Below are 18,523 nucleotides of genomic sequence, written 5' to 3'. Positions count from 1 at the left end.
CATAAGTAATGGACATTAGACCGGTGGAAATCTGTCCTTTGGTCTGATGAGTCCAAATTTGAGAGTTTTGGTTCCAACCGCTGTGTCTTTGTGAGACGCAGAGTAGGTGAACGGATGATCTCCGCATGTGTGGTTCCCACCATGAAGCATTTAGTAGGAGGTTTGATGGTGGGGGTGTTTTGCTGGTGACACGGTCTGTAATTTATTTAGAATTCAAGGAACACTTAACCAGCATGGCTACCACAGCATTCTGAAGCAATACACCATCCCATCTGGTTTGCGCTTTGTGGGACTATCATTTGTTTTTCAACTGGACAATGACCCAACACACCTCCAGGCTGTGTAAGGGCCATTTGACCAAGAAGGAGAGTGAGGGAGTGCTGCATCAGATGACATGACATCCACAATCGCTAAACCTCAACCCAATTGAGATTGTTTGGGATGAGTTGGACCGCAGAGTAAAGGAAAGGCAAGCCAACAAGTGCTCACCATATGTGGGAACTCCTTCAAGACGGTTGGTAAAGCATTCCAGGTGAAGCTGGTTGAGAGAATGTGCAAAGCTGTATCAAGGAAAAGTGTGGCTACTTTGAAAAATCTATATTTTCAATAAACAATATTTTGATTTGTTTAACACTTTTTTAGTTACTGCATGATTCCATGCGTTATTTCATAGTTTCGTAGAAAATAGTAGAAAAAAGTAAAAAATTAAAATAAAACTTGAATGAGTAGCTGTGTCCAAACTTTTGACTGGTACTGTATGTACTGTCAGAGGAAGGCCCCCCAAAAATTCTAAGATTTCAGTCACCCAAGTAATAGACTGTTCCCTGCTCCTGCACGGCAAGCGGTACCGGAGCGCCAAGTCTAGGAGCGCCAATTCCAAAAGGCTCCTTAACAGCTTCTACCCCCAACCTATAAGACTGATGAACAATTCATCAAATGGACACCTGGATTATTTACTTTGACCCCCCCCCCCCTTTGTTTTTACACTGCTGCTACTGGCTGTTTATTATCTTTGCATAGTCACTTTACGCCTACCTACAATGCCTTCGGAAAGTATTCAGACCCCTTGACTTTTTCCACATTTTGTTAGGTTACAGCCTTATTCTAAAATGGATTAAATTAATACAAATCCTCATCAATTTACAAATAATACCCTATAATGACAAAGCAGAAACAGGGTTTTTGAATTTTTTTCTAATTTCTTACAAATAAAAAAAACGAAATACCTCATTAACATAAGTATTCGGGCTCTTTGCTATGACACTCAAAATTTTGCTCAGGTGCATCCTGTTTCCATTGATCATCCTTGAGATGTTTCTACAACTTCATCGGAGTCCACCTGTTTTCAATTCAATTGATTGGACATTATTTGGAAAGGCACACACCAGTCTATATAAAGTTACACAGTTGATAGTACATGTCAGAGCAAAAACCAAGCCATGAGGTCGAAGGAATTGTCCGTAGTGCTCCGAGACAGGATTTGGTCGAGGCATAGATCGGGGGTCAGGTGGTGGCAGCATCATAATGTGGGGATGTTTTTCAGCGGCAGGGACTGGAAGACTAGTTGGGATCGAGGCAAAGATGAACTCAGCAAAGTACAGACAGATCCTTGATGAAAACCTGCTCCAGAGCGCTCAGGACCTCAGTCTGGGACGGAGGTTCACCTTCCAACAGGACAACGGCCCTCAGCACACAGCCAAGACAACGTAGGACTGGCTTCGGGACAAGTCTCTGAATGTCCTTGAGTGGCTCAGCCAGTTCCCGGACTAGAACCCAATCTAACATCTCTGGAGAGACCTGAAAAGAGCTGTGCAGCAAAGCTCCCCATCCAACCTGACAGAGCTTGAGAGAATTTGCTGATAAGAATGGGAGAAACTCCCCAAATACAGGTGTATTGTAGTGTCATACCCAAGAAGACTTGAGGCTGTAATCGCTGCCAAAGGTGCTTCAACAAAACACTGAGTAAAGGGTCTGAATACTTATGTAAATGTGATATTTCAGGGGTTTTTTAAATAAATTTGCAAAGATGTCTAAAAACCTGTTTTTGCTTTGTCATTAAGGGTGTGTAGATTGATGAGGAGAAAAAACATATTTAATCCATTTTAGAATAAGGCTGTAAGGTAACAAAATGTGGAAAAAGAAAAGGAGTCTGAATACTTTCCGAATGCACTGTACATGTACAAATTACCTCGACTAACCTGTAGCTCCGCACATTGACTCGGTACTAGTACCCCCTGTATATAGTTTTGTTATTGTTATTTTATTGAGTTACTTTTTTTTTTTTTTTTTACTTTAGTTTATTTCGTAAATATATTTTTAACTCTATTTTCTTTAAACTGCATTGTTGGTTAAAATCAAATCAATTTGTATTTGTCACATGCGCCGAATACAACAAGTGTAGACCTTACAGTGAAATTGAGGAGTGCGTACGGCCCAGTACATCACCGGGGCCAAGCTTCCTGCCATCCAGGACCTCTATACCAGGCGGTGTCAGAGGAAGGCCCTAAAAATGATCAAAGACTCCAGCCATCCTAGTCATAGTCACACCGCCTGGTATAGAGGTCCTGGATGGCAGGAAGCTTGGCCCCGGTGATGTACTGGGACGTACGCACTACCCTCTGTAGTGCCTTATGGTCAGAGGCCGAGCAGTTGCCATACCAGGCAGTGATGCAACCAGTCAGGATTCTCTCAATGGTGCAGATGTAAAACCTTTTAAGGATCTGAGGACCCATGCCAAATCTTTTCAGTTTCCTGAGGGGGAATAGGTTTTGTCGTGCCATCTTCACAACTGTCTTGGTGTGCTTGGACCATGTTTGTTTGTTGGTGATGTGGACGCCAAGGAACTTGAAGCTCTCAACCTGCTCCACTACAGCCCTGTCGATGACAATGGGGGCGTGCTCGGTCCTCCTTTTCCTGTAGTCTACAATCATCTCCTTTGTCACGATCACATTGAGGTAGAGGTTGTTGTCCTTGCACCACACGGTCAGGTCTCTGACCTCCTCCCTATAGGCTGTCTCATCGTTGTCGATGATCAGGCCTACCACTGTTGTGTCATCGGCAAACTTAATGGTGTTGGAGTTGTGCCTGGCCGTGCAGTCATGAGTGAACAGGGAGTACAGGAGGAGACTGAGCACGCACCCCTGAGCGGCCCCGGTGTTGAGGATGAGCATGGCGGATGTGTTGTTACCTACCCTTACCACCTGGGGGCGGCCCGTCAGGAAGTCCAGGATCCAGTTGCAGAGGGAGGTGTTTAGTCCCAGGGTCCTTAGCTTAGTGTTGAGCTTTGAGGGCACTATGGTGTTGAACGCTGAGCTGTAGTCAATGAATAGCATTCTCACATAGGTGTTCCTTTTGTCCAGGTGTGAAAGGGCAGCGTGGAGTGCAATAGAGATTGCATCATCTGTGGATCTGTTGGGGCGGTATGCAAATTGGAGTGGGTCCAGGGTTTCTGGGATAATGGTGTTGAAGTGAGCCATGACGGCTGCGGAGAGCGTGATCACACAAACATCCGGAACAGCTGATGCTCTCATGCATGTTTCAGTGTTACTTGTCTCGAAGCAAGCATATAAGTTATTTAGCTTGTCTGATAGGCTTGTGTCACTGGGCAGCTCTCAGCTGTGCTTCCCTTTGTAGTCTGTAATAGTTTGCAAGCCCTGACACATCCGACAGGCGTCGGAGCCGGTGTAGTACGATTCAATCTTAGTCCTGTATTGATGCTTCGCCTGTTTGATGGTTCGTCAGAGGGCATAGCGGGATTTCTTATAAGCTTCCAGGTTAGACTCCCGCTCCTTGAAAGCGGCAGCTCTACCCTTTAGCTCAGTGCGAATGTTGCCTGTAATCCATGGCTCCTGGTTGGGGTGTGTAAGTACAGTCACTGTGGGGACGACGTCATCGATGCACTTATTGATAAAGCCAGTGACTGACGTGGTGTACTCCTCAATGCCATCGGAAGAATGCCAGAACATGCTCCAGTCTGTGCTAGCAAAACAGTCCTGTAGTTTAGCATCTGCTTCATCTGACCTCTTTTTAATAGGCTGAGTCACTGGTGCTTCCTGCTGTAATTTTTGCTTGTACGCAGGAATCAGGAGGATAGAATTATTGTCAGATTTGCCAAATGGAGGGCGAGGGAGAGATTTGTACGTATCTCTGTGTGTGGAGTAAAGATGGTCTAGAGTTTTTTTTTTTCTTCTGCTTGCACATTTAACATGCTGATAGAAATGAGGTAAAACTGATTTAAGCATCCCTGCATTAAGGGCTTGTAAGTAAGCATTTTACGGTTGTAAAGGTTGTATTCGGCACGTGACAAATAAAATTTGATTTGATCTGACTGATAGTCAAACACTGTGAGCACAGCGCTGCAGCGTGACTCAGTACTGCCGGTTAATGGCAGAAATAGAGACGTAACTTACTGTTCCAGATTAAACAACGTTATCAATAGAGTTACTGTTTGATTTTAGAGTTGAATTTAGATCCACGAGGCACCAGAACGGTTTCTGTCATAAGATCAACAGAGATAAAAGCCTAGATAGTAAGTAAGCATTCGAGTTCGTTCTATGGCTATTTGCTAATAGCTTATCTTCTATATCAAACATGCAGTGCATGTTAAATGAATATCTGAGCTTGACCTTGACGTAAACAAAGTATGCCGTAAAATGCTATCACAAAATAAAATGGCTTTGAATGTTTGACTAATGTAGAACATTGTTTTTCCTAAGAGGTAGTCTTTCATGACTGCCTATTACCTAAGTGATATGACTGCCTACTACCTAAGTGATATGACTGCCTATTACCTAAGCAATATGACTGCCTACTACCTAAGTGATATGACTGCCTACTACCTAAGCGATATGACTGCCTACTACCTAAGTGATATGACTGTCTACTACCTAAGTGATATGACTGTCTACTACCTAAGTGATATGACTGTCTACTACCTAAGTGATATGACTGTCTACTACCTAAGTGATATGACTGCCTACTACCTAAGCGATATGACTGCCTACTACCTAAGCGATATGACTGCCTACTACCTAAGTGATATGACTGCCTACTACCTAAGTGATATGACTGCCTACTACCTAAGTGATATGACTGCCTATTACCTAAGTGATATGACTGCCTATTACCTAAGTGATATGACTGTCTACTACCTAAGTGATATGACTGCCTATTACCTAAGTGATACGACTGCCTATTACCTAAGTGATACGACTGCCTATTACCTAAGTGATACGACTGCCTATTACCTAAGTGATACGACTGCCTATTACCTAAGTGATACGACTGCCTATTACCTAAGTGATACGACTGCCTATTACCTAAGTGGTACGACTGCCTATTACCTAAGTGGTACGACTGCATATTACCTAAGTGATAACATCAAAGGTAAACGCTTTAATAAATGTATTGTAATGACTCCATTCTCAGCCACATTCCTCCCAGGAGGTGTATTGTTGTAGTACTAGTGGGTAGATTGAAGAGGAGGAAGTAGGCAGAGGAGTGCTATCCCCCCCCCCCCCCGCCCCACCACACACACACGCAGTCTCCACCCACGCACAAACGGACACACACACACACACACACACACACGAGGCAGGCACAGCCAGTCAAACGTTTGGACACATCTACTCATTTAAGGGTTTTTCTTTATTTTTACTATTTTCTACATTGTAGAATAATAGTGAAGACATCAAAACTATGAAATAACACATATGGAATCATGTAGTAACCAAAAAAGTGTTAAACAAATCAAAATAGATTTGAGATTCTTCAAAGTAGCCACCCTTTGCCTTGATGAGAGCCTTGATGACACACTCTCAGGCCTATAACTACACTCCCAGCTTCCATAACTGTCCAGCGTGCAGCCATTTGGTATTGAGAGAGACGCCGGTTGAGACTTGGGGTAAATAAATCACTCTTCTATTTGAAATGTGTTTGTTTGGTTTTAGAAAACCATAATAAAGCTACTTATTTTCCCCAAATACTGCTTCCCACTCATTCAAAAGAAAAGCATATTTTTGGTAAATACTTTTTAGATTGATCTATGTTCCGTGTTTACATAATCTATGTTTAGTGTTTACATAATCTATGTTTAGTGTTTACATAATCTTCTTCACTATTTTAACCCTGTAAATTCATCTTCTTACACAAGACTTTAACACCTGTAACCCTGTAAATTAATCTTCTTACTCAAGACTTTAACACCTGTAACCCTGTAAATTAATCTTCTTACTCAAGACTTGAACACCATTACACGTGGCACAGTTTGACCACAGTCAGGAGCTCTGGCTCACAGCCTCTCACATGAATTCATAACACACAGATTTATTTTCATAAGAGTCTGACCACATTCCTCCCATATCCACTGTTTAAACACCAGGACCCGTAATCACAACGTTTCTCAGAGTAGGAGTGCTGATCTAGGATCAGATCTGTTCATATAATCGTATTCATTATTATCTAAAAGGGAAAACGTATCTGATATCAGCACTCTCGAGATGCTTTGTGAATACGGCTGAGGCTCTGGCCTGCTCAATCCACATATTGTCAAGCCTACCAGGGGGTATGCGACAATATAAATGTATTTTAGTTTAGTTTAACCTTTATTTAACTAGGCAAGTCAGTTAAGAACAAATTCTTATTTACAATGACGTCGTACCCCGGCCAAACCCTAAGCTGGACAACGATGGGCCAATTGTGCGCCGCCCTATGGGACTCCCGATCACGGCCGGTTGTGATACAGCCTGGAATCAAACCAGGATCTGTAGTTACGCCTCTAGCACTGAGATGCAGTGCCTGCCTTACACCGTACCCAAACCGGCAGCGTGCGTGCGCCATCATGCGCAAATTGATTTTGTCCCCCCACACCAAACGCGACCACGACACACAGGTTAAAATATCAAAAACTCTGAACCAATTATATTAATTTGGGGACAGGTCGAAAAGCATTAAACAGTTATGGCAATTTAGCTAGCTAGCTTGCAGTTGCTAGCTAATTTGTCCTATTTAGCTAGCTTGTTGTTGCTAGCTAATTTGTCCTGGTATATAAACATTGGGTTGTTATTTTACCTGAAATGCACAAGGTCCTCTAATCCGGCAATTAATCCACACATAAAACGGTAAACCGAATCGTTTCTAGTCATCTCTCCTCCTTCCAGACCTTTTCTTCTTTGGACTTTATATGGCGATTGGCATCTAACTTTCATAGTTACCACGACGACCGACCGAACTCAGTTCATCTTTCAATCACCCATGTGGATATAACCAATGAGGAGATGGCACGTGGGTATCTGCTTCTATAAACCAATGAGAAGAGAATGGGAGAGGCAGGACTTGCACCGCGTTCAGCGTCACAAATAGAACTGACTTCTATTTTAGCGCTTGGCAACGCAGACGCTCGTTGGCGCACGCAAGCAGTGTGGGTGCAATAATTGAAAAACACGTATGTTTAAATTTATTTTTTTGCAATGCTCGCGTCAGCATGTTAGACCGCTGCGCCACTCGGGAGGGGTGTTGGGTTGTATAAACCCTATGCGTCCCAAATTACACCCAAACTATTGGCCCTGGTCATATGTAGTGCACTATAAAGGGAATCGGAATAAAGTCATTTGGGACGTATCCCTGGATGTCATGTTGTAGCATAACTTGTATACATTCTGAGGATACTAAGCATACATCTTAGTCAGCGCCACTAGATTAGTTAGCACTCGGTCCACATATTGTCCTGCTACCAGAGGGTAGACTCGGAAGACTTAGCTATGTTCTGAGATGAATTAATCTCCAAACCCAGAACTCTAAATATAGCGTGCGCTGGCCAGATTACCGTTCATACTAACAGTCTTTCACAGGATGGTATCTTATTCCCTTTAAAGTCCACTACTTTTAACCATGGCCCATACGGTCTATTTGGGGTATTTGCCACAAAGTTGGAAGCACAGGATCGTCTAGAATGTCATTGTATGCTGTAGTGTTAAGATTTCCCTTCACTGGACCTAAGGGCCCTGGACCATGAAAAACAGCCCAAGACCATTATTCCTCATCCACCAAACTTTACAGTCGGCACTATGCATTGGGGCAGGTAGTGTTCTCCTAGCATCCTCCAAACACAGATTTGTCCATCAGACTGCAAGATGGTGAAGTATGATTCATCGCTCCAGAGAACATATTTCCACTGCTCCAGAGTCCAATGGCGGCGAGCTTTACACAACTCCAACCGACGCTTGGCATTGCACATAGTGATCTTAGGCTTGTGTGCGGCTACTCGGCCATGGAAACCTATTTCACGAAGTTCCCAACGAACAGTTATTGCGCTGACGTTGCTTCCAGAGGAAGTTTGGAACTCGGTAGTGAATGTTGCAACCGAAGACAGATGATTTTACGCTCTATGCGCTATAGCACTCTACAGTCCCGTTCTGTGAGCTTGTGGCCTACCACTTCGGGGCTGAGCCGTTGTTGCTCATAGACATTTCCACTTCACAATAACAGCACTTACAGTTGACCGGGGCAGCTCTAGCAGGGCAGAAATTTGACAAACTGACTTGTTGGAAAGGTGGCATCCTATGACGGTGCAACGTTGAAAGTCATTGAGCTCTTCAGTAAGGCCATTCTAATGCCAATGTTTGTCTATGGAGATTGTATGGGTATGTGCTCGATTTTATACACCTGTCAGCAACAGGTGTGGCTGAAATAGCTGAATCCACTAATTTGAAAGGGGTGTCCACATAGTTTTGTATATATAGTGTATATAGTGTATTCAAGGAAGATGTTCATTATAATAAACATACGGTTAACTTAATAATTAATTAATAATAAAGGTACACCAACATAAAGAAACCAGCCAGATGATGACGTTGTTTCGCATCAGCCAGAATGTGTAGACTCCAGCAGGAGGGATGACTAATACTACTACTGTAGTATGAGTTCGTACTTACCTTTAACCAAAGCCAAGGTGTCAAGTAGGTTACAGCTCTGAAGTTCACAAGCAATGTTTTTCCATTCCAAAATGTTGGCTAGACACTTCAACTCTGTATGGCAAGCGTGAATGTCTGACTGAACGTTTATGAGTCTGCGTTGAGCCACAGCTCACTTAAATATAATCACATTGAAGAATCTTGTAGTGTGCCTTACAAAAAAAAGACTGATGTTTTGAAACTGCAGTAAAAGTGCAGTAACTGCCGTCGACTGTGTTATTTTGGACGCAAAAATTGCAGAATAGCGGCCGTGTAGTGCACTTGAACTGCTGTTATACTGCACTGTATCTGCAGAACCACTGCAGAATTACTTCAGTAAAAAAATATATATTTTGAACGCAGTGTTTACATCATACTGCAGATATACTGCACTTAAACTGCAATGTTTTTTCGTAAGGGTTGTGACCACCATCTGTGCCACATCGTTTGGTGTGCGCACCGCTACGTTGGAGACACACTATAATCTACAGGAAAGATGGTCGTTTAATGTGAAGGCTCAGTGATGTTAGGATTTTGAAAGTCGTGATGTCCCCCCGGCTTAAACGATGTGGCACAGACAGGGGTCACACATTACACGATTATTCACTTGGTTTTGAGGATTCTCTCGATACAACGGTGTCTAACGAAAACAATAATGTGATTAGATTTAACGTCGCTATACAAGGGAGCTGGCCTAAAGCTGCCTCATAAACGTCTTCCGTCAGACATTCCCACTTCCCACACAGAGATAAAATATCTAGCCAACATATTGAATAACATTGCTTGTGAACTACAGAGCTGTAACGACTTGACAATTTGGCTTTGGTTAAAGGTAAGTACAAATGCATACTAATAGTAGTCATCCGTCCTACTGGAGTCGACACATTCTGGGGGACGTGAAACAACTTCATCTCGCTGGCTTCTTTGGCGAGCTCTCATTGGCTATTGCTGATCGCCGTTCTCAAAATGTGTCATTAGACATCTCACATTACACGAGCGTTGCAGATTCTGTGCGGATAAAATCAAAATAAATGTTTTGAAAATATCGGGACGTCTAGGACTGCTCAAAAGACGAGATCGGTAGTCCTCTGGTTGCGTCTCTTGAACCGCTCACATTAAACGAGCGTCGGTGACGGTCGCGCACGGGGATTTAGTTTCCGATCTCAAAAACTTGTCTGGGAGAGCTAAATCGGGGCCAAAATCGTGTAGTGTACACCCGGCTTAAGCATGATGGGATGTTAATTGCTTACAACACCTGTGTGGAAACACCTGCCTTCAATATACTTTATATCCCTCATTTACTCAAGTGTTTACATTATTTTGGCAGTTATACTTGTAGAATCTATTCCAACGGGCATTGTGAAGGTGTTCTGGCTCGTGATGGCCCAAAGCCCCATTAAGACACGTTTCCTTTATTTTGACAGGTACCTGTATATTATAAGAGTAAAGAACCTGCTCTAAATTCAGAATTTCTCAGTAAATAAATCAAACCTTTATCATTGGGTAACATAAGGTGAAACACATATTTGGTATGATTGAAATGTTATATTTTAGAAGGTCAGACATGCAATAGGATGTTTCTTCTCATGAGTATGCTATAGCAGGCAGATCCTGCACCCATCTCTCCATCCCGTATATACGCAGTTTCCACAACAGTATCCTAGGCCTAGGGTAGGGAATGATGATGATGCTGATGGTGATGATGACTGTGCTTTGCTTCTTACCTTCTTGATGGGTTTGAGAGATGGCACAGCAGTAAATGCTGCGGACTGCAATTCACCCACGTTCATGTTCATGTCGCTGTTCTTGCTAACGGTCATCGCAGAATATTTTTCCGCAACGTTCTCGGTCTCTTTGACATATTTAGTAGCCTGTTTCACCGCCTCCAATTTGCCGTCCACGACCGCGTCTGTCATCTTCGCATTCAAGTGATTCCGACCTCTTGGGATATAATTGGGATGATGTCAGACTTAGTAGCAACTGTGTAGGCTAGTCTCTCTCTCTGTTGTCACGCACCTCTCTCGTCTCCTTGTCCTGTGAGCTTTTCTGTTTCGTGTTTGGAATTTCCCAACCGAAACGGCCTGCTGTCAACGGCAAAATGTAAAGACTGACCTTGTAGCACTAGCCTGACTATATAGACAGACTGTGGGCAGTGTTGAATGAGAACTCTATTTTTCTTGCCGTCGTGACTTCGGTCTTCGGCCGGTTAACTAGTCGGTTGCTAGTCACAAACTCAGCATCCGAAGTGGGCGGTTTGTTGGATAAGTCACCTGAACGAGGGGCCGGGGTTTGGGAGGCTTTCATCCAATGGCCAGCCGAGAAGGTGACAAGGGACTGCTTTTGTGCCCAATGAGAACTGGATTTGACCCATCTCACTTCTGGTACAGTTTGATAGCGTCATGACCACTGCGAGCCCACCATAGGACATGGTGTTCAAATTTGGATTACTGTAATGAAACTGTATTGATGGTCAAAATCAAGAGCTGCACCATATGACTACAATTTAATTTGTTTAAAAAATAGTTCACTGTCTAATAATTTGTTAAACACAAAAAAAATGACTCTATCATCCCTGAAAGACTATACCAGAAGAATATAACATAGTCATTGATTGAGGAGATTAATAGCAGGGATTTTCTTGATGGAGAAATGATAGACTGAAGGTCATGTAATCAGAGGGTGTTATCATTGACCTATATTAAGAACTAATTATGAACTAACTACTTATGAACAACTTATATTCTTAGAACAATTTATAAGAATTTAAGAAGAGTTTTACGGACCCATTTACAGCATGATACAATCCCTGATTGAGACAGATGCAGAAACCACTGTTACAGATACTTTCACAGGTAAAATCTTCAGAGGATGACCTTTACAATAATGTGTATATAAGTGTCTCTCAGTGAATGTGTGTGTAGTTGTGTGTTTGTCCGGCTGCATTCTCTGCCTCTGGGGTTTCTGTCTCACTGTGAATATAATGAGAGAACCTGGGGGTTTCTGTCTCACTGTGAAGGTAATATGACCCTGTTTTTTTGTCTCACTGTGAAGGTAATGAGAGACCCTGGGGTTTTCTGTCTCAATGTGAAGGTAATGAAGGTAATGAGAGACCTTCACAGTGAGACAGAAACCCCAGAGGACCAGAGTGCAGCTGGACAAACACACAACTACACGCACATTCACTGAGATACACCTTCCATACACTTCCTTTTGGCATGGATCCAGGGTGTGGTCACAGAGTCTGTCCAGAGGAAGAAAATAACGTCCTTTTGGTGGGGTATTTATTTGAATGATAGTGGTGGTATTGCATACTACACAAATTCACCACCAGGCTCTCTCATTACCTTCACAGTGAGACAGAAACCCCCAGTGGCTCTCATTACCTTCACAGTGAGACAGAAACTCCCAGGGTCTCTAATTACCTTCACAGTGAGACAGAAACCTCTGGGGTCTCTCCTCACCTTCACAGTGAGACAGAAACCTCCGGGGTCTCTCCTCACCTTCACAGTGAGACAGAAACCCCAGAGGACCAGAGTGCAGCTGGACAAACACACAACTACACGCACATTCACTGAGATACACCTTCCATACACTTCCTTTTGGCATGGATCCAGGGTGTGGTCACAGAGTCTGTCCAGAGGAAGAAAAGCACGTCCTTTTGGTGTGGATCTTGGGGGATTTATTTGAATGATTGTGGTGGTATTGCATACTACACACATTCACCACCAGGCTCTCCCATTACCTTCACAGTGAGACAGAAACCACCAGGGTCTCTCATTACCTTCACAGTGAGACAGAAACCCCCAGGCTCTCTCATTACCTTCACAGTGAGACAGAAACCACCAGGGTCTCTCATTACCTTCACAGTGAGACAGAAACCACCAGGGTCTCTCATTACCTTCACAGTGAGACAGAAACCACCAGGGTCTCTCATTACCTTCACAGTGAGACAGAAACCCCCAGAATCTAGAACCTGAACTCACTCTAAAACCTGTTGAACGCGGAATGAGGGAGAGCTCAGTTTGTTGTTTTGGAAAGTTTGTTATTTTGGAAAGTTTTGAAAGTCTATTGAACAAGTTTGGTTACTAGCTAGCAACCTACCTTTTGAGTTTGGATCCAGCGACGCGATTGGCATCAGTTTCTGGGACCGCTACTATCTGTCCAGGGATCCTGCCGACCAAGGCCGGGTTTGAGGAGTTGTTTGGCGTAGCAGCTAGATTAGCTGCTAGCTAGCTGCCTATCAAGATAACCCTGCTATCTTGAGGTCTTGAACGTGTGAGGTTAGCCATTACGGCTGGGACCTCGGATTATCTGGGGTTTGTGGCTGTCTAGACCCCAGCTGTTTGTTGTTGTTTTTAACCTTCCCTCTGACCTGCCCTGTCTGTAACCGCAAGGAGTAACAGCGTAACCTACTGTTGGTGGGATTACAAAGACCAAAACCGGTGGGAGTACCGTTGAGGACAGCGGTGTCTCTCTATCACACGTGAAGGATCTTTTAAAACCAACAAAATAGTTCTACAAGCAGTTGTTTACAACAACAAAAAAATTGCTTTAAGTGTTTTATCCAAATGCTGCTGGAGTCAACTAATAAAAGAATGGACGACCTAACCAGAGAGGTCCAGGACCTGAAGAACAGTTTGCAGTTCTCCCAAGGTCAGCTCAATGAGTTTAAACAGGAGAACGGCAAGATGACAGCAATTTGTAAGTCATTGAGAGAGAGGACATCAGTTCTGTATGTGAGTCCATGATAACAATGAATGAGAAATCGGATTATTTCGAGGGATAATCTAAGTGGAATAACATGGTTGTGGACGGAATTGCAGAATAGCCCCATGAGACTGAGGACAAAGTGAGGGAAAGGATCTCGGAGAAACTGAAGATGGACCACAGGAAGATTGAGGTGGAAGCACGCCCACAGGATTGGAAAACCCACCACCGGCCCAGGTGACAGGCCCAGGTGACCGGCCCAGGTGACAGGCTCAGGTGACAGGCTCAGGTGACAGGCCCAGGTGACAGGCCCAGGTGACAGGCCCAGGTGACAGGCTCAGGTGACAGGCTCAGGTGACAGGCTCAGGTGACAGGCCCAGGTGACAGGCTCAGGTGACAGGCTCAGGTGACAGGCTCAGGTGACAGGCCCAGGTGACAGGCTCAGGTGACAGGCCCAGGTGACAGGCCCAGGTGACAGGCCCAGGTGACAGGCTCAGGTGACAGGCCCAGGTGACAGGCTCAGGTGACAGGCCCAGGTGACAGGCCCAGGTGACAGGCCCAGGCCCGATAGTGGTCAAGTTCCTGAGATTCAAGGAAAAGGTAGCTGTTCTGGAAAGAGCCAAGATCTTGAGCAGAATGCATATCTTCCTCAACGAGTACTATCCTGAAGCTGTGCACCAGAAGAGGAAAGAACTGATCCCAGCCATGAAAGCTGCCAGAGCGCGTGGGGACATTGCTTACATCCGCTATGCCAGGCTCATTGTCCACCCTCCCTCCCCAAAGCCTGGAAGGGACGAGAGCCAAGCCTATGGGTTCGTAGCTTCAACCCCGCAGTACACACACACACACAGACACACACACACACACACACAAACTGATTAATTGACTTCTGAATGTATATTATTGTCTCTTGCTTTGTTTGCTCTTTTCTGTATTATGTCTATCTCTAATAAGCTACCCAGGAAAGGGCTGAAAATAGCCCATATTAATATATGGAGCCTTAGAAATAAGGTTAATGAAATCAATAACTTGATAACATCAGATAACATTCATATATTAGCCATTTCTGAGACTCACTTACTTAATTTGATGATACAGCAGTCGCAATATAATGACAAAACATCTATAGAAGAAACAGGGAAGAGAGAAGATCTTATGTCAAGTGTTATTGAAGTGTTGTGGTTGCAGGTTCACTTGGCACATCTAAAGCTTTTTCTTTTAATGTTGTTGCTACAGGCAACCAAGTGCTAAAAGTCAGTATCTAAATAATGTGTGAAATGCTTGATAGTGTATGTGATGTAAACAGAGAGGTCTACTTTCTTGGGGACCTGAATATTGACTGGTTTTCATCAAGCTGTCCACTCAAGAGGAAGCTTCTCACTGTAACCAGTGCCTGTAATCTGGTTCAGGTCATTAATCAACCTACCAGGGTGTTTTACAAGAGGAAGCTTCTCACTGTAACCAGTGCCTGTAATCTGGTTCAGGTTAATAATCAACCTACCAGGGTGTTTACAAACACTACAGGAACAAGATCATCCACATGTATCGATCACATATTCACTAATACTGTAGAACTTTGTTCTAAAACTATATCCGTACCCATTGGATGCAGTGATCACAATATAGTGGCTATAAGGAAAGCCAAAGTTCCAAAAGCTGGGTCTAAAATAGTGTAGAAGAAATCATACAAAGGATTTTGCTCTTATGTGGATGATGTAAAACATATTTGTTGTTCTGATGTAATTAATAAGGAGCATCTAGACTTTACACTTGAATTTATGAAATTGCTTCTTCCAATTATTGATAAACATGCACCTGTTAAGAACCTGACTATTAGAACTGTTAAGGCTCCATGGATTGATGAGGAATTGAAAAACTGTATCGTTGAAAGAGATGGGGCAAAAGGAGTGGCTAATAAGTCTGGCTGCACATCTGACTGGCTACTGAGGATGGTAGCTGACTCTATAGCCACTCCTATATTTAATCTGAGCCTAGGGTCTAGTCTTTGTCCTCAGGCCTGGAGGGAAGCCAAAGTCATTCCGCTACCCAGAGTGATAAAGCAGCCTTGACTGGTTCTAACACAAATGAAAAATGATTGTTTGAAAGAAGTTTATAATAAGAAGATTGTGGGAGCTGTACTGTTAGATTTCAATGCAGCTTTTGATATTATTGACCATAACCTTTTGTTGAGAACTTTTGTGTTATGGCTTTTCAACCTCTGCCATATCGTGGATTCAGAGCCATCTATCGAATAGAGCTCAGAGGGTTTTCTTCAATGGAAGCTTCTCTAATGTCAAACATGTAAAGTGTGGTGTACCGCAGGGCAGCTCTCTAGGTACTCTACTCTTTTCTATTTTTACCAATGACATGCCACTGGCATTAAACAAAACATGTGTGTCCATGTATGCTAATGATTCAACCAATAACGCATCAGCAACCACAGCTAATGAAGTCACTGAAACCCTTAAAGAGTTGCAGTCTGTTTTGGAATAGGTGGCCAGTAAAAAAACTAAGAGCATTGTATTTGGTACAAATCATTCACTAAGTGCTAGACCTTAACTGAATCTGGTAATGAATGGCACGGCTCTTGAACAAGTTGAGGAGACTAAATTACTTGGTGTCACCTTGGATTGTAAACTGTCATGGTCAAAACATATAGATTGGATGGTTGTAAAGATGGGGAGAGGTCTGTCTGTAATAAGGAGACGCTCTGCTTTTTTGACACCACACTCCACAAAGTCCTGCAGGCTCTAGTTTTATGCTATCTTGATTATTGTCCAGTCATATGGTCAAGTGCTGCAAAGAAAGACCTAATTAAGCTGCAGCGGGCACAGAACAGAGTGGCATGTTTTGCTCTTCATTGTAATCAGAGGGTTAATATTAATACTATACATGTCAGTCTGTCTTGGCTAAGAGTTGAGGAAAGACTGACTGCATCACTTCTTGTTTTTATAAGAAACATTAATGTTTTGGAAATTCAAAATTGTTTGCATATTCCACTTACCCCCACCAGACATGCCACCAGGGGTATTTTCACAGTCCCCAGGTCCAGAACAAATTCAAGGAAACATGCAGTATTATAGAGCCATGAGTGCATGGAACTCCCATCCTATATAGCGCAAGTGAACAGCAAACCTGTTTTCAAAAAACAAATAAATGTGACCTACTTGTTGCGTGTATGTACTGACATATATGTGAAACTGATAGATGCACGCACACACACATTTGAATGTTTTTAAAATATTTTGTCTGTAATAACTTTTTTGTTATATGTCAGACCCCAGTATGACAAGCTGTTGCCATTGGCGACGGCTAATGGGGATCCTAATAAAAAAAACATGAACACACACACATATATATATATATATAGACCCTAGAAATACGATCAATGAAACACACAGAACTAGAAAAAAGACAAAGTGAACCTAATACAATTTAATTAACAGATTGTTACACAAGAGTTCAGTCAAACAATGGTTGTAAACCACAAAAAAGAAATGTATGGTCCTCAAATAAAGATCCCCGTAGAGTTAAACAGACAAAGTACATGGGTAGTCAGACATCAATGCAACATACATGTGCTGTCTATCTCACAACAAACATCTAGTTTTTATCATGGAGAAGGTTGTATAAAACACATTCCCTGTACAAACAACTGGGGACTGGATATTGAAAACCCTTCTAAAAAGTAGTGTTGGGGTCAATTCCATTTCAATTCAGGAAGTAAACTGAAATTTCAATTCTCCTCTCTGTTTTTCTATGAGAAGTGCTTCCAAAAACATTCTAACAAATATCCATTTTCATTTAGTATGTCAATATCGGAGTTGAGAATTCCTATGGACCAAGGCTTCTATAATGTTACATGTTTCAACAAACAAGATACATACATACAAAATAACGACCATCATTTTGACTCTGTTTACAAATTCAGCTGTCAGTCTTTGCTTCAGTAAAATACACCAAAAAAAATAAGCTCCTGTAAGACCAACGAAATGTATTCTGCTACTAACTACCTTCAGTTATGACTGCTTCAGCAAACATGAAGACATCGACCAGGGTTTTATGAAGGTAAAACATCTCATAGTTGTAACCATAGTATTGGTTTCCAGAACACAGCACAACAGTTCCAGTAAAAGGTCAAGGGTTAAAGTTCATTCATAGTGACCCATCATGGAGAAATCCCAGTCATAGAATACAGGCAGAGCCTTATATGGGCGAGGGGTAAGGTTGGGCAGTATCAAGATTTTCATAATGTCACACTGTTTCTGTACCATACCGGGTATTACTGGAAATGCACATAAGGGGAGCTATTAAAATTATATATATATATATATATATATATATATATATATATATAATATTACACAATAAACTAAACAATTTAGGCAAGAGGGTTGAGGGTTCTTGATCCAGGATGAGATTGACTCTCTTTGCAGTAACCAAGAAGCTTGATCTTGACATCTAGCCACTTAGCGAGCAAGTTAGCAACAAACCAAATGCATAGCTGGAGCCCTGTACAGGATATCCTTTTTATGACACATTTTAGATTTCTAAGCAGTGGTGTAGCACGCACCCCCGAACAAAAATATTAGGATTTTCTTTTTTTAAACGGTATTGAAAATCATACTGTCGGTATTTGTAAATACCCCGGTATACGGTATATCGGCCAAGCTTAGCGAGAGGTGTATATACGGAGGAAGACATTGTCGGGGTGTAGAATGCTACGAAACACGGACCATCTGGGCTACAGAGTCTTCTCCTGCCTGGGCGGCCAGCTCTGCCTGTTGCTATGGGGAGAGAAGGAGAGAGAGAGAAGGCGAGAGAGAGAGAGAGGAGAGAGAGACAGAGAGGAAAGATGTAGGATACCA

At 42.8% G+C, this 18,523-nt stretch overlaps 2 protein-coding genes across 5 annotated transcripts in view; both read right to left on the bottom strand.

The window, feature by feature from the left end:
* Positions 1-11,174, bottom strand: part of LOC120061455 (S-adenosylhomocysteine hydrolase-like protein 1) — a 68,717-nt gene extending 57,543 nt beyond the window's left edge. For both annotated transcript variants that reach the window (XM_039011274.1, XM_039011273.1), the window contains exon 1: positions 10,673-11,174. In XM_039011274.1, the coding sequence (XP_038867202.1) occupies positions 10,673-10,864 (192 nt within the window). In that variant the 5' untranslated portion in view covers positions 10,865-11,174. The remainder of the gene's footprint in view (positions 1-10,672) is intronic.
* Positions 11,175-17,070: 5,896 nt separating this feature from the next.
* Positions 17,071-18,523, bottom strand: part of LOC120061454 (nuclear transcription factor Y subunit alpha-like) — a 17,501-nt gene continuing 16,048 nt past the window's right edge. For all 3 annotated transcript variants that reach the window (XM_039011270.1, XM_039011272.1, XM_039011271.1), the window contains exon 9: positions 17,071-18,442. In XM_039011270.1, the coding sequence (XP_038867198.1) occupies positions 18,377-18,442 (66 nt within the window). In that variant the 3' untranslated portion in view covers positions 17,071-18,376. The remainder of the gene's footprint in view (positions 18,443-18,523) is intronic.

Source organism: Salvelinus namaycush, chromosome 16 (genome assembly GCF_016432855.1).
Source record: "Salvelinus namaycush isolate Seneca chromosome 16, SaNama_1.0, whole genome shotgun sequence".
Taxonomy (NCBI): Eukaryota; Metazoa; Chordata; class Actinopteri; order Salmoniformes; family Salmonidae; genus Salvelinus; species Salvelinus namaycush.
Note: the sequence above shows the minus strand (reverse complement) of the source record. Positions and strands in the feature narration are given on the sequence as shown.